Source organism: Octopus sinensis, linkage group LG5 (assembly GCF_006345805.1).
Source record: "Octopus sinensis linkage group LG5, ASM634580v1, whole genome shotgun sequence".
NCBI classification, from domain to species: domain Eukaryota; kingdom Metazoa; phylum Mollusca; class Cephalopoda; order Octopoda; family Octopodidae; genus Octopus; species Octopus sinensis.
The window spans coordinates 55,136,219-55,161,218 of record NC_043001.1 but is presented as its reverse complement, the minus strand read 5'-3'; the positions used below and the strand labels follow the sequence as shown (position 1 = coordinate 55,161,218).

At 32.6% G+C, this 25,000-nt stretch overlaps 1 protein-coding gene across 7 annotated transcripts in view; it reads left to right on the top strand.

Moving 5' to 3' along the window:
- The window catches only part of LOC115211793 (roundabout homolog 1), a 703,622-nt gene that overhangs the window by 657,707 nt on the left and 20,915 nt on the right, over positions 1-25,000 (top strand). For 6 of the 7 annotated variants that reach the window (XM_036503450.1, XM_036503452.1, XM_036503453.1 and 3 more), the window contains 2 exons: positions 8,350-8,541; positions 19,252-19,386. In XM_036503450.1, coding sequence (XP_036359343.1) covers positions 8,350-8,541; positions 19,252-19,386 — 327 coding nt within the window. The remainder of the gene's footprint in view (positions 1-8,349; positions 8,542-19,251; positions 19,387-25,000) is intronic. The other variant, XM_036503455.1, reaches the window with a different exon arrangement.

Genomic DNA, 25,000 nt, shown 5'->3' with positions numbered 1-25,000 from the left:
TACTCAGAATATATATGCTAGTATATGACTTAGCCAGACTACAGGTTAGTCTAACCAATATGCAATGTACTCAGGATATAGTTAGCATACCTAATAAGTAGTTTCTATGGCAATATGTGACCCATGCACAAAGTAGTAAGCTGGCAGAATTGTTAGCACACAAGGCAAAATGCTTAATGACATTCCGTCTGCCTTTACGTTCTAAGTTCAAATTCCCTTATGGTTGACTTTGCCTTTCATTCTTTTGGGGTTGATAAAATAAAGACCAGTTGAGTACCTGGGGTGATGTAATCAATTTATCCCTGAAATTGCTGGCCTTGTGCCAAAATTTGAAACCACTATTTATTATAGATAAAGTGGTGAGCTGGCTGATTCATTAACATGCTGGGAAAAATGCTTAGTGGCATTTCATCTGTTTTTACGTTCTGAGTTCAAATTCCTCTGAGGTTGACTTTGCCTTTCATCCTTTCAGGGTCAACAAAATAAATACCTGTTTAGCACTGATACCAATGTAATCAACTTACTTGTTTCCTTTAAACTGCTGGCTTTGTGCCCTCCAAAAAAATGAAACCAATATGTAACCCATGAATAATATATGCTCATGTACCCAATGTTTTATTACAACTCTTATTAATCACCGATATCATAAGCCACATCTTAACATCACTATGATGTCTTAAAGAAATATCATTGCCTTCACCAATATCTTGACTCCTCACTCTCACTTCATCTTCTAGATGCAATATTTTTGTGAAAATGATATCCCCATGGAGTTTTGGTTGGTGTCCTCCCCAAAACTAAATCTATCTTGTGTGGTACTTGATTCTTTACTAAGTCCATGTAAGTCTCCTTACTGAAATGCCATTCCTCTATAACAAACCAGCATGGTAGTCTCTATATAACAACTGATCTTGTTAGAAATAGTAGCCAAATGTCCTTTAAATCACTCTCCAACATCTTAAAAGTAGAAAAATGAAAAATACATAAGACAACATAGTCTTTGACATATAAATCAAAGACTATTTATATATCTTTGTTCATAGGTCTGTTTGATTAGGAATAGTCTAGCATGAATCAGCCACCACTAATATAGCAAACTGATCAAATGAAGTTGGTAAAATGCTAGTTATCATGATTGAAATTATTTTATTAAGCTTTTCCAAATTCTGGATTATTTTGAAAAATAATTGAAACACATTGGAACTATATTCTTGTTTGAAATACGATTGTGATTCAACTTATTCATGATTCTACTCCCGGTGGACTAAACACAGAAATAGTTTGGCCAGATTGTCCCTCACAGTGAAATTTGTAATCTAATGGTTATGTCAATGAATCTTGGCAAATAAAGTGGCTTATTTCAATTTCACTCACTAATTACTAAGTTTAATTACAATTTTACTAATTAGAGGTTAATTTTATTACAAAAACATCTTACAATAAATCTTTTGGATTTGTAACTATTCCACCAACCTCTTCATTGTTTTTCTCTCTTCCCCCTCTTTCTCCCTTCTGTCTTTTTCTCTTCCTCCTCTTTCTTCCTTCCGTCTTTCTGTCTTCCCCTTCCTCTCTTTTCCATTCTCATTTATTTAAATTTACTCTGCAAAGCTAATTATTTGGTTAATTTTAGATATTGTTTATTTATTTTCTAAATTTCTTGATCTAAGTATTATATTTCTCCCTTATACAATATCAGCATAATTGCCATTATCCAATATACATTCTCATATTTGTGCAATCCACACACAGTGACCATCAGCACTCTCGAGCCAAATGAAATAAAGGTTTATATTCATACACACTCTATCTCTCTCCCCCTCTCTATCTTTATCAAATATGCACACACACACACACACACTGTACTAACAAAAGAAAATACAAAGTTGAATTGCATATAAACTCATATATGCATACACACATACTTTATAACCCTAACCAGTGAAGGAGCCTACACATGGCTGCTCAACCTTCTAGAAGTACATCTAAATCTTCTTAAAGTTATATTCTAGAGCCTCTTTAAAAAATGGATGATATTGTATCATGGACAAACATTTACATTATCTAGAAAAAGAAAAAGGAAGATAACTGATCAAGAAAGGAATGGACTGAAATATCTTTGACTAATAGGAATTACATAGATGTTCTAGTTCAGTGAAACACTTGAAATTCTCTCTCTCTCTCTCTCTCTCTCTCTCTCTCACACACACACACACTGACCAATGAAATCAAAATCGTATTGACTTGAGCCAGCAAAAAAGCCTCTAGATAGTTGTTTCAGCTGCAGAAATCGCAAGTAAATTACCTTTAAATCATGTGCTAAATTCTCTAAAAATGAAACAGACACTAAATGATATGGTCCTAGATGCACTTAATCACGATTGGAATGCCTTTGATCATAGACTGTTAGTCAAAGTTGAGTTGGATAGTTAAATAACTACAACTTTGTGAACTCTCTCACCAAACAAAGCAATTGGAATAAACCCACAGATGGTTGTTTCCTAAATAGATGATGAAAAGCTACATCCATGACCCTTCTTTCAGGGCCTCTGAGACTGGTGTGAGAAAGTTATCTTCAGACCAGAGACTGGGGCTGAATGCTTGCAACAGAGTAGGTTTCACTAATGACATCTAAGGATCAGCTGAGGATCCTAAACTGGATGATGGCTCAAGTCTACCATTCAAAAACAGACACTTGTCTCTCTCTCTCTCATAGGCTTGCACTTATTTTCTCTCAGCTAAATTTCACTCAAAAGGTTCAAAACTATTGATATTGCCCAAGTTTTCACATAGAGAGATCAAACCTGAAACCCAAAAATCTGAAGCTGTTACTGTACCCTTACATTCTGGAACCTGTTTTTTGTTGTTTAGCTCCAGGTCAGCCCTGATCCAGAAAACCTATGATTAAAAGCATATCCAAGACATAGCCATCCTTCTTTCTTCTTCATACAGTAGACTACATTATCCAATGTGTCTTATGGTAGTGAAGTATATATATATATATATATATGCACACACACACACACACGCGCATGTTTATTTATGTGTATATCATAATCATCCCCATCCTCGCTGTTTTGACATCTACTTTTCGATGCCTGGATGGACCAGATACGAGTACACTGGGGCAAGGTTCTCTATAGCCAAATGCACTTCTTGATGCCAACACCCCACACCTCACCTGTCTCTAAGGAAGATAATAATCTCCCAGTTTATCAAATAAGAAACAGCTTAGAATATTTACCGAGAGAACTGGAAAAAAACTATCATCTGAATGAGCCTTTTCTTTATAAATATGATGCAACCTGTCAAAACATGTCAAGAAGCTTGGATATGTTTTAACAGTGAACTGAGAACAAATGACACTATCAGTGAGATCATTGTTCACAACCAGCAAACATTTGAAGATGAAGGATATATACATTCTCGTTCACGAACATACACATACACACAGATAGACATACATGCATGCATGCATACATACATACACACACACACACACACACACACACACACACACACACACACACATATATATATATACACAGGGCTTGGACAAAATGGAAACACCTTAAAATTACAAACAAATTTATCTTAATATGGGGTAGGTCTGCCTTTGGCAGTAATTACAGCTTGAATTCTATGAGGTATGGACTCGTACAAAGTTTGAATTATTTCCAAAGGAATTTTTGTCCATTCTTCAGCTAAAACAGTCTCCAGATCTTGTAGTGATGATGGTGGAGGATATCAACCCCTGACTTGTTTTTTAAAATGTGCCATAAATGTTAATAATATTGAGATCTGGGGACTGTGGTAGCCAGATAAAATGTTCAACTTCACTAGAATGTTCCTTGTGCCATTCAGTAACAACTTTAGCTGTGTGAATTGGTACATTATCATCCTGAAAGATTGCGTTTCCCTCCGGAAACAGTTCTGCAACCATAGCATGAATTTGATAAGATAAAATGCTTAAATAGTCTTAACTATTTATTCTTCCACGAAGGGAAACCATTGGGCCGGTGGATTTCTAAGATATAGCTCCCCCTAGATCATCACAGATCCTTCCATGTTTAACAGTTAGAAGAAGGCAGTCTGGGTCAAATGCTTCTTTTGGCTGTCTCCACATGTATACTTGGCCAGTGGTCGGAAATAAAGTAAAGGATAACTTGTCCGAGAAAATAACTTTCTTCTACTGCTCTAGGGACCAATTTTGTAGGTCTTTACTCCACTTTAAATGCTTTGTAATGTTTGTTTTTGAAAGTAGTGGTTTTCTAATTGCAGCTCTCCCGTGAAATCCATCTTTGTGCAACTCCTAGCGAACAGTTTTTGTGAAAACTGGGTTCTCAAGGTGGTCATTAAGCTCTGTAGTGATTTTGGGAGCTGTACTTTTGTGAGCCTTTCTAACAATTCATGTAAGAGTCTGACAGTCCCCATCTGAAAGTTTTGGTTTTCTTTCAGAGTTTTTGTTTCGACGAGGAGGATTTTCCCTCCTTCTCAAAGGCTGTCATTACTTTCAAGACAGTACTTCTTGATACACCAAACATTTCAGCTGTTTTCATTATGCTAGTACATGCTATACGAGCACCAAAAATTTGACCTTTTTGAAAGTCCAATAGATCTGTCATTTTAATGAATTTTAATTACCTTTTTCTGATGATATCTGGAAAGAAACTGGAATTTTAGCAAAACATATTAAGCAACACTATTAATAAATCAACAAACATACAAATAAACAAGCTTTTATAGGTATTTCAAAATTAGGATGCTATGATGCTAGGTATTTCCATTATTTTGTCCAACCCCTGTATATAATGGGCTTCTTTAAGTTTCCGTCAACCAAATCTGCTCACAGGGTTTTGGTCAGCCTACAGCCATAGTAGAAGACACTTGCTCAGTGGGACTGAACTCAAAGCCACATAGTTGGGAAGCAAACTTCTTAATCACAAAGCCACACCAATGCTCTGTGTGTGTAATAATAAGCAGAAAGCAGATATGGTATTCAATGCTTTAAAGAACATGCATACATTTCAATTTGGCTCATATTCTGCACACTAGCCTATCCTAAAATTGTACTACACAAGATACTGGAATTGAGCGTTGGACCCATCACTGAACCCAACATTTGGTTATTTGTTGCACTTTATAGTGCCTCCTTTACACACACATACGCACATATTATACAGCTTTCATTCTCTCCTTCCTAATCTCACAGGCTCATGGGTGCTGGTGCCATGTAAAAAGCATTAGCACCTGTTCCAGTGCTGTATAAACGCACCCAGTACACTTTGTAAAGTGGTTGGTATTAGGAAGGGCCTCCAGCCATAGAAACAGATATGGTGCCTGGGCAGCTCTTCAGCTGGCCAGCTCTCCAACCCCTGCTGGCATGGAAAACTGATGCTAAATGATGATGATGAGGCACACACATACTCACAAAGTTTGTTTAGAGGCTGACATATTTTGTACTCCGTCAAGCCTAGATTTGCTGCCCTTTTACTTTACACCCTTGACCCCTACTTCTTATTTACCTTCTCCTTTTTGCTTGTTTCTTTATCAATTATAACAGTCTACCTCTCATTTCCAAGTACCAGTGCTAATTCCTTCATTCTCACCACTTACTAGGCTTAATTATAAGAAACTGCAGTGAACCATCTTCGTAACTTTACCCGATACACTCTAAATTCACCCTTCTATACTGCCAACCATCACTCCCTCTCCTCTGGACCATCTTGATTATCTCCCATCACCTGCCCTTGCCTTTATCTCATCACCCACCATGAACTGATGACCACTGCTGCTCTTGCCAATCACTCCTTTTCCAACTCCACCAAACATAACTGCCTTTTCTATTATATACTGGCACTTATATGTTATATTCACATTGACAGTATACTAAGTACTATGTCGTTGTAGCTACTTACTATAATTTAGGTAGTCAATAGCTCAGTTGCTTAGGTGTAGTGGCAGTCATAGCATTTAAATCCAGCGTGTTCCTATTTTCAGTATTATATATGTATTTGTGTGTGTGTGTGTGTATTTATGCATGTTTGTTTATGTATATATATATACACACAGTAATGCCTCATTATTCAAGTTAATTTGTTCCCGGAGACTACTCATAAAGTGAAAACTTGTAAAAGCTCATAAACATTGGGGTCTCGTAAAGCAGCTCCTAGTAAAGGGAGTTATTACTGTATATATGCAGAACAGTAAAAGTATGCAAGTCTTTTCTCAAAGTTTCAAATGTGAATTTGTCTGTTAGCTACATCCCAAAGATGGAGCCTTGTATCTTTGATGGAAACTAGCTCCCTCCCCAGTGGAAGATTTATGATAATGAAAAAATAGAAGAGGCATACATGCATATAAGCAGGTGTTACTTTGCAGCCTTGAGGTTTTGAGTTCAGTTCAAAAGCAAAGCACTTTGGCCATGTGTCTTTTACCACAACCTCAAGTTGGCCTGTAGCTTGTGGGCATAATTTGGAAAATGAAAGCTGTTGCTGAAGTTCATTATGTGTGTGTATGTGTGTGTGTGTATGTGTTTGTGTATGTGTTTGTGTGTGTGTCATTAACCAGCTTGTCAGCAAGAACATAAGCAGTAACAAAACTACAAATTCCAAATGAAGTCCCATGGGATTTCTCTTCTGAATGAAGTTATATATACACAATCCTTTATCACTCCCACCATCAGAAATGCAGTGGACCAACAATTAGTCTAATGGGGATTTCTAACAAAAGATTCTGTTGTTCATCAATTGTGACATAAAATAAATATGCAGTATAATATATACCCCTGTGTATGCCTTTGTGTGAGTGTGTGTGTGTGTGCATATGTGTATATGTGCACGTGTGTGTGTATATATATATATATATTTATATATGTGTGTGTGTATATATATTCGTAAATAGGAAACTGGCACAGCAAGGCACCAATGTTTGCTGGAAATAGCAGTCAATAACTGTAGAACACTATGTAAAGCTTTACTGAATGTATACAGGCTGGAAATTAAAACTATTGTGTCGTAATGATATTTATAATTTATATATAGATAGATAGATAAAGATATATATATATAGAGATAGATAAAGATATATATAGATATATAAAGATATATATATATGTAAAGATATGTGTGTGTGTGTGTAGATAAATATGTATATCTATATATATATATATATATATATGTGTATATATATATATATATATATATATATATATATATGTAATATATGTCACAATTATTCGGTTACCATAATAAAACTCTGAGTTTCAGATTTCGAGGTTGAAATCTTCTCCGGCATCTTGTCAGTTATTAAGACAAACAAAAATAACTGACAAAATGCCAGAGCAGATTTCCTTCCTGACATCCGAAACTCAGAGTTTTATTATGGCAACTGAATAATTGTCACATATTATATTACAGATAAGTTCCTCTATTTACATAATATCAAGGTCTCATTCATTCTTTTGTTGTCATACTATTACTATTAATATATATATGTGTGTGTGTGTATATATATGATATATATAGATAGATATGATATATATTTATGATGTATACATATATATATATATATATGATGTATACACACATATATATATATGATGTATACATATATATATGATGTATACATATATATATATATGATGCATACATATATGATATATATATATATACACACATATATATAATGTACATAAATGTATACATATTCATATACGTATGTGTATGCATATTCATATACATATGTATGATATATAATATATACATATCTGATGTATATATATATATATATATATATATATATATATATATATATATATTTATACATACATATATATATATATATATTTATACATACATACATACATACATGCGCACATGTGTGTGTATATATGTATATACATGTTTGCAGATATACTTACATATATATCATCATCATTATTTTAATTCCCATCCTTTCATCTTCCATGAGTCAGCCAATATTTTGGGGCAGTTTTCTTGTTACCAACTCTCACTTGTTTCTAAGCAAGGTAAATATTTCCCAGTGATCAGACATCTTTTTCGTGGCTGATTTAGTACAAACAACATCACTTCAATCAATAACACTCATTTCCAATCATCACATGATCTTAAGACAAAAGGTGTACACATGTATGTATGCACACAGAAACACAATCTCACACAAGCATACATACACACATGATATTTCAGGTCCAATCCTACCCTGTTTCCTTTGGTGTGGCCATATCACAGCAAATTACTTTATGATTTAATATGTGGCCTGTTGCTGAGTATCACTCTTTTTCATGTATTTTCTTCATGCCGCATTCATTTCTCTCTGCGTTCCCTATAGCTTCCATGGTTGCTTCTTGGGCCAGTGTGACTGACAATGGTAATGCAAGCTGCAATAGCATTCGATCAAGTGCAGCCAGTTCAAGTGATGGCTCATTCTTGACCGAAGCAGATTATGCTAGTGCTGTTGCTAATGTTGCAGAACTTTCTGGACTCACCATGTTTGGAACTACTGCCTTTGATCCAAAGTCTGGTAAGTAAACAAGTGTATAAACAAATATTTAAAAATGAAAAAGAAAAAAATATAAAACAATATGTCAAGAAAAAAAACCGTAAAGGAAAACCTCATCAGTTGAAATTCATATAATTATCAATTATTTCTGTTGTTGCCACAAGGATACCATTTGGGTATTGAGGATAATTACACTGAGGAAAAATTTTAAATATTGAAGGTGATATCCAGTGTGATATGGAAACAATAATTTGAAAATAAACAAATAAAAGACATGTATGAATGTCTGTATATATAAATGTATGACTGTTTGTGTGTGTAAAAAGAGAAGGACAGGTGCTATGAAGTCATTGACCTATTTGAAATTTGTATAACTTTAGTTCCATATGAAACAGCATTTTTACCTCTATTTTTATCGTGCATAATGCAGTATAATATAGTCGATGTCTTTTCTGATACTACCCTTGTTTTGAAGAAATTAGCTTTATTTCAATGATCTTTTCATTTTGAAATGCCAAACAGGATGTTTTCTTTAGGAGGAACATAAACAAATATCGCTGCACTCCAAGAAGTGTCATTGCAAAACCACACACACACACATGTATGTTTATATGTGTGCGTGTTTGTATTTATGTATGTGTTTGTATAATTATATATATATATATACACATATATATATATATATATATATATATATATATATATATACACACACACATATATATATATATATATATATATATACACACACACAGTAATACCTCGCTTTATGAGACCCTGACTTTATGAGTTTTTATGAGTTTTATTTTCTGTTTATGAGTTTTCGCTTTACAAGCATTCTCTAGGAATGAATTAACTCATATATCAAGGCATTACTATATGTATATATGTGTGTGTGTGTGTGTGTGTGTGTGGTGTGTGTGTGTGTGGAAATATATTTATATGTGCATATGCATATATATGTATGTCATCATCATTTAATGTGCGTTGTCCATCTTGACATGGGATGGATGATTCAAGAGAATCTGACAAGCTGAAGGGCTATGTTGAGTTTCGGTGTCTGCTTTAGCATGGTTTCTACAGCTGGATGCCCTTCGTAATGCCAACCACTTTACAGAGTGTACTGGATATGTTGTTCATGGTGCCAACACTAGTGAGGTTATCAAGTTACTCCTTGACTGAGTGAGGTGGTTTGTGCCAGGTGTTGAGAGACTAAAGTGTGATAGTGGGATAGAAACCAGAGTCTTGCTATAAAGAAGATACATGGCTACCCCAACTGGTAAAGTAGAAATGGTGGCGATGATGATGTGTCAGGGCATACCCTCAGAGTACAAGCCAGTGATTATAAGAGAGAATAGGGACAAACAATCATGAAGAGTGGGTGGTAGATTTGCAAGACTGTAAAAAGATAGTAGCTGGTGCCTAGCAACATGATCAGTAGTGAATGTCAGATTGGATGGAAGAAAGGGAAGGAAAATAGATGTGGATCTGTGAGGAGGAGTGGTAAGTGACTGTACAAAAAAGGGGAGTGGAGAGATGAGAAATTGGGAGGTTATATGAGAGAGTGTTCAAAGCAAGGAGCATTCAGTGGAAAAGAGAGTGGTAAGGAATTAAGAATGCAGGAAGGGTAACAAAATGAAGTGGTTCCGAGGAGGGGAAAAACTGGTGACACAAAAATGAGGATGAAATATATGCACTTCTACTGTCATATAATTACAGTCACTGATTAAAAAGTGCTCTAGCTAGAAGAGAGATGATTTGTGGTGACAGATTGATTGGGTGTAGAGCAGTGGTTCCCAATATTTAAATGAGTTTTCCCAAGGACCCCTTTTAATATGTTTATCCTTATGTGTATATATATATATATATCATATGAAATTTCAAATTTAGTTCACAGACCCCAGTACTATCTTTGCAGACCACCAGGGGTCCATGGACCCCAGGATGGGAATCATTGGTGTAGTGTAGAGCATAGAAATATGTTTATACATGTCTTCTTGAACACAATTGTCAATCATCTCATTCCTTTGTCATCCCCATGAAGCTCAACTTTCTGAGATCAGTCTCCACTGCTTGTTCCACATATTCCTGGGTTTCTCTCTTCCTCAGGATCCATTCACATTTAGTGATGAATATTTCTTTATGCAGATGCCTTCACCCATACACATCACATGATCATAGCAGCAGAGTCATCTCTTTGTATACTACATCTGATGCTTCTTATGTGCAACATTTTGTACTATGCTAGCTTCATTTCTTTCTAACCATCGCATGTTCTCTGCATCCAAAACCCATGTTTCACCACCATACTGCTCATACACAGCATCGTACAATCTGTCTTTCACTCTGAGAGAGAGAGAGAGACCTTTTGTTGCCAACAGAGGTAATAGCTATTTCAGCTTTCTTCAGCCAGTTCTTATTCTAGTAACTATACTTTCAGAACATCTTCCTCTACTGCCTAGGCAACAGAAATCATCTACAACCTCTCAGGGTGTTCTTAGCATTCAAGAATATCTATTTTTCGTGTGTTCTTAATGTTTATTGCTCCTGCACACTTATCTCAAATAAAGTCTACTTTCTCTGTTAACCTCCTTTTGATTCCACTATACCTCTATATGTACCACTATATGTACCCAGTTTGCACTGGGTACATATGATGTATGAAATTTCTACACATCAGCACCATTTTTCTGAAGGGCTAGTTTCTTATCTTTCTTTCTCCTAACTAGAACTTTGGTCTTATATATTTATGAGTATATATATATATATAGATGTATATATATAGTGTGTGTGTGAACTTATATAGACATATGTATGGTTATATATGTGTATGTATGTATATAAGTGCAGGCATGGCTTTGTGGTAAGAAGCTTACTTCCTAACCACACGGATCCAGGTTCAGTCTTTGTATGTGAATATATGTATTTATATGTTTGTGTGTATGCATATGTGTCTATGGATATGTGGATATATATGCATGTGTGTATAGACGCATATATTTATGTATGTATTCACATACACACATAATGGTATATTGTAGAGCATTGGTGGGTCCATGCTGAATGTGCTATAGTGGTGTCAAAACTACGAACTAGATGGCCATGAAAGTACCACCTTAATGATTCGGTCGTGTAGATGTTAGAAATAATGTGTGAAAGGGGAGGTGAAAATATTTACTTTTTTTCACTAGGTTTAGTCTTGGAAATTGTTACTTTTCACCTTATCCATCTTCATTATGTATACAAAGCATGATATGATTTTGAAGTTCTAGAAATACATTATAAAGCTGATGTTCAACTGTGCTCAGATTCACTTCAGTTATCACAGCCTTCAAGTGTAAATAAACAGAAGTTTTTATATGTCTTTGTAAAATATAATCAAAGCAATATATTAACCTTTTACCATTTAAACCAGCCATATCTGGCCCAGATATTCTACCTGTTCTATGTTCAAATCAGCTAAATCTGGCCTCTCATACCTGCCTACAAAAATAACCAATCATTTCATCAACTCAATGTAACATGGTAATACATGATTAATTCAAAACAATGTGGATAAATATTGCACTTGTCAGAGTAGTCTGAATGTTAAAGGGTATAAATTGTTTTTAATTTAAAAACAGTTATAATAAATTTATTTTAAGGGTGCGCTGCATCTTTGCAAACTAATTCTGTCGTGTACAGAACTAAAAAAATTATAACAGCTTGAAGTTTAAAATTGCACAAAGCTTTTATAATCCTTGCCCTCAAAATAAGTAATCCAACAAAGGCTTCGCTAACAGAAACTGAAGTTACTGTCAACAACATTCTTGTATAAGAATAATAAATAATGATAACAACTTACAATTACACATTTCCACAAATTTTAAGGGAACAGTATATAATGATCAATTAAATTAATTCCCAGTGCTTAACGTTTTTTTCTTCTCACTTCAGAGAAATGCTAGAAAATGTTTATCTTCTCCTCATAAGAGTTGAACTCTGGATAAAAGTCGACCAATTTTTGTTAAAACAATAGTGACAGGCCAATGAGATATTCTGCACTGTCATTCAATCTGCTAGAAAGAGCAGCAAGATTCTCTAAAGTCACACCCTATTATTTTAAAACAAGAGAGACACCTTAGACTGTGAAGTCCTAGATGCGCAGAAAGATAGGATAGTCACAGCTGGAATGTTTATGATCAAAGATTTGCTTGATCAAGGCAGTTGACTCAAACTAAACAACGGTAAAAACTGCCATAATAGTCAGTTTTATAGTCGAGTGTATCAGTTTAATATGATGAATATTTCCTTTATCAAACCTGGAGAGCTGAGTGGAAGACAGTGATCAGTGCAGTACTTGAGCTCAAAATTTTGATGAAGTAAAAATTATATGTTGTAGCCTGTCTCTTGCTTCTCCATTTCTCATTCATTATCTCTACATTGTCACTCATCCTACAACAAATGACAACAAAATCTACTTCAAATCATATCTTGCTATCTTCAAAAAAGAGATTCCAAACATGTGGAGTCCAGTGTAATACTTGATATATAAAAAGATAGGATGGCCTTTACTAGAATACCTTTGATTATTTGTTTTCTCAATCAGGGCTAGGATAAAGTTGAGTGAATCAATCTCATAGCTTGAAGTAAAGTTGATTGAAACACTCTGGGTCTATGGACCGGCCAATAAAACAAAAATAAACTGATCTGTTGAATTGCTTTTATGCTTGCTTCTCCCCAAAAGGATGGCTTTGTGCCCATTGTTAGACATAATTAAATATTATTATGATGATAACTGTAATAAAGTATAAATAAAGATATCAGGATAGAAAGATATTTCCATATATATATATATACTTTTGTATGAGATCATATTGTTGGATTGCTAAACTGTGGTTGAATCAGTAAAGGAACTTCTCTAGGTGGTTGTGAGAAAGAGTAGCCAAATATTGCTAATCTCATACCCAATTCTTCTTACAGAAGGAAGGACATGTCAAATGGATGAGATGATCACAGCTGGTATGCCTATGAGCATAGGTCTGTTTGATCAAGTTTGACTTGGTCTAAACAACTTTACAGTGATGTGTATCAGTTTGTAGTTTGTCCTCTTAATCTTTTAACAAAAAGTATTATAAGAACACCCTTCTAAAAGCAGAGACATTTGAAGGATTAGAGAGAGAAATAGATGAAAGGTGTGTTAGTTTGAATTGTTTGAACTTTTATTTAGAATATGGCTATGGCACTAATTGGAAATATACTGATCGCATTGTTGTCTGGGTTTCTAATCCATTGTTTTGTTGTATTTCTGGTTAAAACACTTAATTCTTGTATTGATTTAGTTCAATATGGCAATAGTAGTTTAATAGGTAGCAGGATGGGAAGGTGATAGTTATGTGGTTGACATGCCACAAAGAGATTTTGTCTCGCCTTACTTAAAACCACACAAATCTGTACCAGCTCTATATTTAAAAAATTTGTAAACAAAGCATTAACTTTTGGCAGCATTTTTAAGAACTTGCTGTTTTTTTTTTTCATTAAAACCTTAATTCATCTATGTCAAAGAAAATTGAATCATATGGAAAATCAAACTAGCAACATAAACTTTTGATATGAAACTGAATGACTTGTTTAAAAACTGTACCTTTAACTTCAATAGCTTTTCAAATGTTGATCTCATACCATACTAGATCTAAATCAGTACAATAAAATTATGCTTCTAATGGATTGGTGCATAATTATTGTGGCTTTTTTTTCAACAAATTTTATTCAACAAAAAAAAGCTTTAAATGATGGGCTGATCATCTTCCAAGCAGTAATTGAAGTAGATGGTGAATATGCTCCAGAATAATCATTTAAAGATGTTTTTGTTACATGTTGTTATTGTTTTTGTTGAATAAAATTTGTTGAAAAAGGTCACAATAATTATGCACCAACCCAATAATATATCATAAAATGGCAAATGTAATTATTTTAATTTAGGCTCTTGAGAGCATTCATTCTAAATACTCATCAGAAATTCTGTTCTATCCAATTTGTAAATGAATTATACTTAAATCCTAAACATTTCTGTATATATCTAATCTATATGTCACAATCTATTGCAGCAGACATTTCACATTTCATAGTATTTCCTCACTCAAAACTTTATCTCATACCAAATTCACAGACACACAGAAACACTAAACATTTCATTATATTTGATCTATGTTCTACACTCATATTAAGGAAAAAAAACATTCTTTGTATAAGATTTCAGAGGCATACCTTAAGTCATAGTCATTACACTAACATGATTTTTGTCCTTGGGTGGCAGTTATTTCTTATTTGCTAGTATTTCCCTCAAACTTTGCTTTTGTTGCAATATTTATTCAAAATCCAAAGAATCCCTATCAACACATGACTATGATGCTTCCCCGCTACTCCTGCTCATGACCAGAGATGCACATATTGTCAGCTACTAAGAGTCAAGCTCAAGTGGTTATAGTCAAGCAATAGCCAAGCAAATTTGTAGTATTGAACAGAATATTTGCTATAATGATATTTCTGCTTCAGCAACTCAGCACTGAATCTGTCTGAAATGTAATGGAAAATAGGTCAGTTTTGAAACATTGATGTCCAGGTTGCAAAAGCAAAGTTTGAAGAGAATAGTAGTCATTTCCTTTGATTACTAGATAGAAGTAAATTGGAAATAGCACTTACTGACCAAAGACAAAAAAATGAATAAATAAAAATTTTGTTACAGAGTGTTATTTGTACCAAACATATGAACTACACTCCTACTCAAAACATTTCAATAGCACCCATCAATAACCATTTCATAACCATATTTCTAATGAAATACACTGGTTATGTTTCAATTAATTTACAAAGTAATAAAACATTTAGGTAGAATTTAATAAAAAAAAACATCTCTTTCATTAATTGGAATATTAAACTATTGTTTGAATTTTTAACAAAAGCATTTCAAATTAATTGTTGATGGAAGATTTTAATTTAAATATGATCGCACTAAAATTAAAAATTTTGAATCCTGAAACCTGATGTGGTCTCGAGTGGGTTGGCATTAAAAGGGTTAAAAGTTTTCATCACGTACTGGCTTAATGATGCAGTCACACTCCAAACCTTTCCCCACATCCTTTCTGATAACAGTAGTTTCTACACCACAGATTCTCTATGATTTATAGAAGACAGAAGCAGTGAAAGAAATAACAAAACAAAATTTAAAATTTCATAAAAAAAAAGGAATTTTTTAAAGAAATCACTGATTTAAATATTAAATACTGAAAGATAAAATCAAAACAATTTTCATTGTTTCTTCAATCAAACTTCATGTTTTCTCAATTTCTTTTCAAATCCCACATTTTCTGACATTTTGCTCTTCTTCCCTATCCCACATTAATTTTCTTTGTTCATGCTTAATGGTTTATTAACTTGTGCTGTAACATTTTTTGGTTTTTGTTGGTTTTTTTGGGGTTTTTTACCCCTGAATTTTTTCAGTTTTCATTCTCTTTCTTTTTTGGCATGCTGCATGTTATGAAATTACCCAAATAAATCACCAAACATTTTGATCCTAACAATTTTTTGATATGTGAATTTTAAATTGAATTCATTTAGTTTGTGTTTCAATTGGTTATTTCATGTGCATACACACACATACAAACAAAATGAATAGATAGATAGATAGATAGATAGATAGATAGGTTGTAGATAGATAGATAGATATATTGTAGATAGATAGATAAACCAGTTGTAGATAGACAAACAGATAGATAGGCTGGTAGGCAGAAAGATTGAAATAAAAGAAAGTAAGAAGCAGAAAAATCTGACACAAAAAGATATTGTGTTGCTATTTTAAAATTTTAGCAATTATTGATATTTTTATAAAATGGAGATTTTTTATATTCTATCTGGTGAAATACATGGAACTATATAAAATATGTTTTTCATAAAAGAAGCAGCATTAGGTTTTCTATCACCTGCAGACAACATTATTGTATTTTGTTTCTTGGGCAAGATAACTAACTCTATTTAATGTTTTATCATGCCAATTAATGAAGAACAGGCATAAACTCATATTAATGCAAGGAAATGATGTACTAGTGATTTCCACTTGTATGTTTCAATTGTTTGCCCTAACTCCACTTTTCAACACGACGATGCTTTTCCTTGGATTTATATGATAAATATAAACATTAATTTCTTTTGAGCTTGTATACTGGTAATGTGTTTCCAAGGGAGCTATTGTAGGTATTAATTAATTTTCCCAGAAGAGAACGGCTAATTATATCAACTCCAGCAGGTGACCAGTGCTGATCTTATCAACCCAGGAAGGATTAAAAACAAAGTTGAATTTAGCAGGATTTGAAATTGGTATGCAACAAAATACTGCGAGGACTTTTTCAGTGTTTCTACCATACTGATAATTCCCTGTTTTCTTCAATACTAAGTATTGATTGATTGATTGCTTGATTGATATGATTATTGGTAGTTATGAGTATTTTGTTGCTTTCAGTTGAAGCAAAGATTGTTTTTTTATCATTATTTCTTACACCATTCATTACATTAGTGACTGGACCTCAGAGTGCCAACCCAAAGCTTTCTACCAATCCAAATCCTTCATTCATTTGTATGATTTGTTTTATTTCTCATTCAACCTCAGTCAACAGTTTTTCTAAATTGTGAGCTTAAACTAAATTAAATGCAAACCAACTGAAGCACTTAAAACTAGCAGCTAAACTACACTCAAATCACACTCTTCTATTGCAAAAAGTGATCCCATTTGAAACTGTACTGCTAGATTCATTACTTCAGATCAAAAATAATGAAATAAACATTGCTATAACATTGTTGATCATAAGTCTGTTTGATTTGTGACTAGACAAAAACAGCTAAAGCTAAACATGCTACCGCTACCTCTTTGACTTACATAACTGTCTGATACTGCAATCTCATGCCACCATTTTTCATCATACTACACTGATATTATGTAAAACATCATGTAGCACAATTAGCAACACTATGTAAAGGCATATCTATATGTTTATAACACATCCATTCTTGCTATAGGATCAGCCTGAAGACAATACTATCAATTAAATCACAAATTGATTCCTACATTGTCAGTAAGGTAACTTGTCAAAGTTATTTTGGGTTGATTTGCCCAGATGCTATTCTTCAGCATGACTAAATGTTTTAAACATAGAAATGTGTCAACATTTATTATATTCCACTTCTCTAAATTTCAGTTGTTTAACAATAAGTCTTTACCAACAACATAACAAATTTCTTTCAATGAGATAGTTACTACAGTGAGAAAGTATATCTATTTAATGTAACTTCAATATCATTGGTTTTAATTTTATCAACTCTGCTGAGATTTCTAATTGGGAACAGTGAGGTGCCAGACCAAGTAGCAATAACACACGGGTCCCAGCATTCTATTGTTCACCTCATCTCCCTTACTTTTGTAATGTAGAAAATATTTGCAATGGCACTCCTACGCAGTCACAATATCTCTCCTAATGCTAACTAAATATCTTTCAATCAACTCCATACAATCTTTACAAAAAGAGATTATATGAACCAATGATAGGCAAGTTTTCTACCTAATCTCACAAACAGTGATGCTTTTAAATGGATACTTTTTGTCTGCCAGAAATAATAACCAAATATCTCTCAAATCACAGCTTGCTATCTTTAAAAAACAAAATAACACATTAGATAAGATAGTCCTTGGTATGCATAAAGATACAGGAACATGTATGGCTGGAATAGTTCTGTTCAGTTAGGGGTGACCTGGGATTAAACAACAGCTAGTTCAGTGCAGCAAACATTTTTATTGATGCCCTAAATTTTAGAGCAGTGTGTCCATATAAACAATTCAGATGTCTTGTAGATCATCAAACAAATTATGTTTCTTTAATTTGTTATTTCCACGTTACCTACTTGAGTGGACCTGGCAGAGAAGGAGCTACAAGGCAAATAGGTAACATTTATGTGATTGCTAAACCTGCTAGAAATGATAGCAAAACTCACACACAACTGCCTTAAAAAGAAAAGGGAATACACATTAAATAATGTAGATAGTCCTGATCAGACTATGTTTTATAAAAGACAGAATTGTTGCAGCTGGAATGCCTTCAGTCATAAAGCTGCTAATCAGAGATGACTTGAAATTGAGCAATAACTACATCTACAATAAGGACCCTATGCATAAATTAAGGGCAATTAAGCTAGCACCAAATAGACTCAATGAGCTAATCTCAAATTCATTACTAATTCTCTTGAAAAGATTGAACATCACACACTTTTTCTTGAAAGGAAATAGAAGGAAAAATGCTTAATTACAAAAAATAAAATATCAGTTACATCACAAAAGAGTTATGATAGTCAATTAAAACACACAGACATGCCACTACACTCAGTTTTATTTCTTAATTGTATTGTATATTTATGACCTGATCACTAGAGTAAACATGAAAGACTTTCTTTCTAAAACTAAACACAATATGTTTCCTTTATTTTAAAGTAAATTTGTAGATGAGTCATTCATTTGTTTTATTATTTATTTAATTTTTTGTAAGCTATTCTCTTAAATATAGTTATAGTTTTTAAAAATTTTAATCTTTAATAAAACCTCCTCCAGTAACACAATTAGAGACCTTCATACTGCATTAAACCTTTTACAAAAAAAAATATTTTAAAAAAGAGTAAAAACTAGTTTCATCATCTTATATATTGCTTACACAGGCAAGAAGCACCATCCACGTCGACATCACCGAGCAGCTCGTCCCACAAGTCCCTATAGCACTGATAGTAATTTTAGTGCTGTAGTTCATAAACCTTACCCCAAGTCACAGCGCAAGAAGCAGCTCATGGAGCAAGGTCAGTATTCATTACATGGGGTATGAAGGGTTTAAAAAATAGCAATTTTGTTGTTTTGATAACCCCCACCAATTGTTTAAAACTTTATAATAATGCAAGGTATTGTTGATAATGTATTTCCTACATATTGTAACATATGATAGTATTGAAAATGTGCCAGCTGTATATGTTAAGGCATGCTAATGTATCAGCTATATATTTTAATACAAAGTATAGTATCAATTATATATTGTAACACAATACATTATCAGTTTTATATATAATAAATGGTAGTGTATCATTGATATGTTGTTAGTCACAGTAATCTGTCATCATCATTGATCTTTATTTTATATCCAAGCTGGCATGAATTGGATGGGTTTTCTGAAGCAGTCTTTTACAGTCAGATACCCTTCCTGTTGCTAACCCTTTAAGTTCACTTCTTACATCACACAGGAACATAGTGTACATGTAGACTGGGCACTCTGTCAGTGATGACAATCAGCATCCCTGTGGATTCGATCAATAGAACAGCCTGCTTGTGAAATTCACATGCATGTAGTTGAGTACTCTACAAAGACATGTACCCTTAACATAGTTCTCAGTGACATTCAGTGTGACACACAATGTATGACAAGGCTGGCCATTGAACTACAAGTACAACTCATTTTTGCCAGCTGTACCTATTCCACTTGTGTAAAACACACTAATATACACCTATGTATTGTAACACGCAGTTATCAATATATTGTAACACTACTAGATACATTAAATGTATCCCGAAAACATAATAAATACACAGATAAATAAACAAATAGAAATAAATAACTATATATATATTTTTTTTTTTCAATTCGATTTATTATTATTATTACTAGTATTGTTGTTATACATACATACATACAAGCATATATAATGATAATAATAAGTGGATGTAAACACATGAACAAAATAAGAATAAACAACAACAACAAAAACAAAATACAAATTACATGAACGTATATAAACAGAAGATACAAATATTACAGGCATCCCCTCACATACACACACTAAATAAACATAGACGCACATAGAGATATAAGCATGCGCAAATGAAGACATACAATAGATATACAAAATTGCTGACGGTTAGTAAGGAGAGACACAAATAAGAAAGAAGAAAACAAAGGACCACTGATGCGGTCACAGGAGTGTGATGAAAGAACTCTGGCTGAAATAAGATTAAGATTAATGTAAAAAATAAATAACACTGAAGCAAAATAACACCAAATATATAGTGCGTGTGTTTTTATTGGCTAAACTGGCAAAATGACCATTCCGAAATATAACAATATGTTTCAACACACGACTTCACATAAAAGATCTTGCACAACAAATAATTAAACGTATATATATATATATATATATATATATATATATATATATATATATTATATATATATATATATATATATATATATATATATATATATATATATGTATGTATATGCATATATATATATGTATATATATATATATGTATGTATATAATTTTGAGAAAAACCTCTATTAAACAATTCAATAATGAAAGATGTTATTCACACCATATAGAAAACATATACTATAAAAACTTTATTCTAAAAATCAATAAAGTGCAAAAACAATAAATAGTAAATAGTAGTAAAAAGACTACGTTCATTTCGTGGCTATATTTTCAAATAGATAATAATAATAAAATCAATTCGATTTAAAATTAAATCAATCTAAAATTAATTCTATTTAAAAATATAGTCACTCATCACTTCTAAAATAGTAATAATAATAAAAAAATAATAATAGAATAAATGTACTTATCTTAACTTATACTAATTATCAAATAAATATAGAAAAATATGTGTATTAACTATATTTCTTAAAATAAAAAATAAACTCCTCTTATTGAAGGATTTTCGTTAACTAAAAATTTGAACGTAATACATAGAACTTAGCGTTTATAATAATATATCATGTGAAAATATAGTCTAAATAGAATTTATGGAATAGATAGATAGAAGTATGTATTTAAGCTATTAAAATCACAAATATATTTTAGCGGTGAGAATAAGAAAAATAATTAACTTTAATATACCATCTACTGGAAAAATTGTAAACTCTAAATAATTTAAAAACTAAAATTCGTAAAATACATGTCATAAACATAAATTAAGCTAAATTTCTATAATTTAATCTGTTTTCATTAATTAATTTATTTATTTTATAAACATCTAAGTTTCATCTTATTCTAATTATGCAATATACACTATATAATCTCATACTAATTTATGCACATTTTACTACTACAAATTATAACTACAACAATTAGTAACATAAAACAGGATTTATATATATACACAAATTAGCTAAACTTATTATATAAGTAATTTAACTTGTGTCTGCATTTAATTTTTCATTCGTCTAGGGATTTAATCAATTTTTTTCTTATTAGTTAATAATATCTCCTTAAATTTTAAATGTTAGTACATAATAAACAATCCCAATTTAAATTGTACTTAATATTCTTAGATTTTAGTTCCCATATATATTTACTAAGGCCAGTAGAATTAATTAAATTTCTATTCTTAAAAGAATTCATGTGTTGAGCCACCTGTAATATAATTTTATTAGAAGTCAACCCTTTGTAAATCGCATTTAAATTATAACTATTCCTATTATAATCATCAATCAAAGTCACTACACGTTTATATACTACATCATCGAAATTACATTTAGTTTTATCTCTGCATGTACAATTAATTATATTCAACACATGAATTCTTTTAAGAATTCTATATATGGGATTTGGGTGTACTTGTGGTGGGGTTGGGGTTTGTTAATTAGTGTGGAAGTGATAGTGTGTCGATGAATTAGAGCTGAAAGGAAACAGTGAATGTATATCTATATATATATATATATATTATATATATATATATATATACAATGTATGTATGTATTTATATGTATGTATATATATGTACGGATATATATATGTATGTCTGTATATATATATGTGTGTGTGTGTGTGTGTGTGTGTGTGTGTGTATACATATAAGTGTATGTATATATATATATATGTATGTATATATATATGTATGTATATATAGATATGTATGTATATATATGTTCAATCTTTCTCAATCAATCAGTGGGCCATTTGAATAAACCTATAATGACCTCTAGAAACAGCTGTAATTCAAAATTACTACAATATAGGAGTGTAGAATGACCGTTATTTATGCCTTGTCTTGTGTGTGCATATATATATATAGAGAGAGAGAGGGGGGGGGGAGAATATAAGGATAAAAATCACATTAATGACTTTTAGCAAATAGCATGCTATAAAAAATTATTGGCAATTTATACATTAAATTAATAATAATGCGCACACACACACACTTATATATATACATACATACAGGACAGTAGATCAGTACAATGAACTAAAAAAAGAAATTGTAGCTATTTTTGGCATCTCTGTTATCTCCTTTTACACTCTTCTGTTTTTGTCTTTCTCACTTGATTAAAAAGTTTTGCTGTTTTTTCTTTAAAAAGAATATCAGTTAATATTATTGATTAAAATTCCTAAAACGTTGTATCCCAGCATGGCCACATTCAACCAATAAAAGAATAAAAGAAGTGTATTTCTTAAGAACTGTCTTCAGGAAGAGTTAAAGAATAAGATAATTTCTTCTGTGAAATTACATGTGTCCAGGTACTAGCATATGATGAATATGATCTGCCGATCTTATCTTGAAGACATGACACAATTACTGCTTATCTTGAGAGGGAAGAGCTGCAATAAATGTATTCGGTGCCAAGATTTCGACAATGATTATTCTGTGAAATTGATTAGTAATTATCAGCTGAAAGACCAGATTAAATTAATGATACAATAATATTCCTAACGTCATTTGCGTCTTATCAAACTGGGAAATGGTAAAAGTTGCTTGTAATTAGGAAAGGCTGTGTGATTGAAGTCCTGATTTTAATTATTCCCAATTAAAAGATAAATGGATTTGATATCTTATACACTAGATTGGAATTAAATTTCATGGAAATAGGATTGAAATGTAGAGCTGAAGTTTTATGGAATATCTGATTAAATTGCACGTTTCTTGATCTTTCTCTTAATTATTTTTTTTTTATAATATATCTGTATTGTTATTGCTGTATAGCTCAACATCAACAGAGATTGATTTGAATTGTCTCGTGGATAGTTGGCAGAATAACATGGTGCAATCCAGAGATCAATAACTTTAGATATGCTATGTATCTGTTTGGTTGAGGTTCATACTGTAAATTCAGATGTTTTGGGCAATGAGATCAAATCCGAGTCGCAAAACAAAAATCTTGCCTTCACCCATTCATGCATTTTTTGGCAGGAATTGATGTTTTTTTTATTTTTTGGGCTGGAATAGATTGAAGAAATTAGCTATTTTTTAGAGGCTGCTTTTAAACGAACATCTGATGTGAAATGACAATGAGTGCATGGCACCAAAGCATTGTGTGCTGACAGTGAACAGTAATCATGGCTGTGGAAATTCCAGCAAAACTATGGGAAGATGTGTACAATTACATCCCATGTTCTATATAGGGCCTTGTAAAATAGATGACACAGAAGGGAACAAATGTAGCTGTGTACTGTCACAACATGCTCATCCATTCCATACCAACATGAGATAGACTAATCATTAAATGATGGTAATAATGTTAATAATAAATGCCCTGGTGCAGTACCAGGCAGTGGCTCACATGGCTTCTGATCTTAACCGATTGGAAGTGTTATCATGTATATGTTTTGTCTTGGTATGAAAGATGGGCTACAGCAAATATTCTACTCGGTACCACAGATTTGCTTGTTGGTTGTTTGACCTTCACCATTTGAGCATGTCCCTTAGTGGCTGACGATATGTGCATCTCTGAAAATGAGCAGAAGTAGTGGGGGACCATTATAGCCATGTGTTGAGAGGAATTCTTTGGGGTTTGCATAATTCATCTCTGGAAACATGGATGTTTTGTTCAACATCATTAAACAAACCTTATTCTAGAGACCTTTTGAGTGGTATGGGCTACTCAACTCAAAAAAATTTTAACTGGTCCCCACCTGCAAGGTCATATACTGTTTTATATGAGATTCCCATGTTGCACACATATGGTTGTGATGCATGTGTCTGGTGTACCCTTATCAGATAGGTAGTTATGATGGGTATATTGGGCTTTGTATGTTTGTACCCCAGTGTCACTTTGATGGCCTGCACTGCTCTCTCACTCAATAATAATGGTAAATTTTTGCACAAGGTCAGCAAGTTTGAGAGGAAAGTCAGTTACATCACTCTCTCTCTATTCAGCTGGTACTTATTTTTTGACTCCAAAAGGATGAAAGGCAAAGTCAACCTTGGCAGAATTTGAACTCAGAACTAAGCATTTTACCCGGCCTACTAACAGTTCTGCCAGCTTACCATCTTAATAATAATAATAATGTGGATGGAGGTGAGAAGGAAGGGGCTGTTGATATTGTTAATGATATTGATTAATGATGATGATGGTCTTTTTCTATTTCTATATCAACCAAGTTCCCTTGCAGGATACAGTTTATAAAATCTCAAATCTACTTTTGACT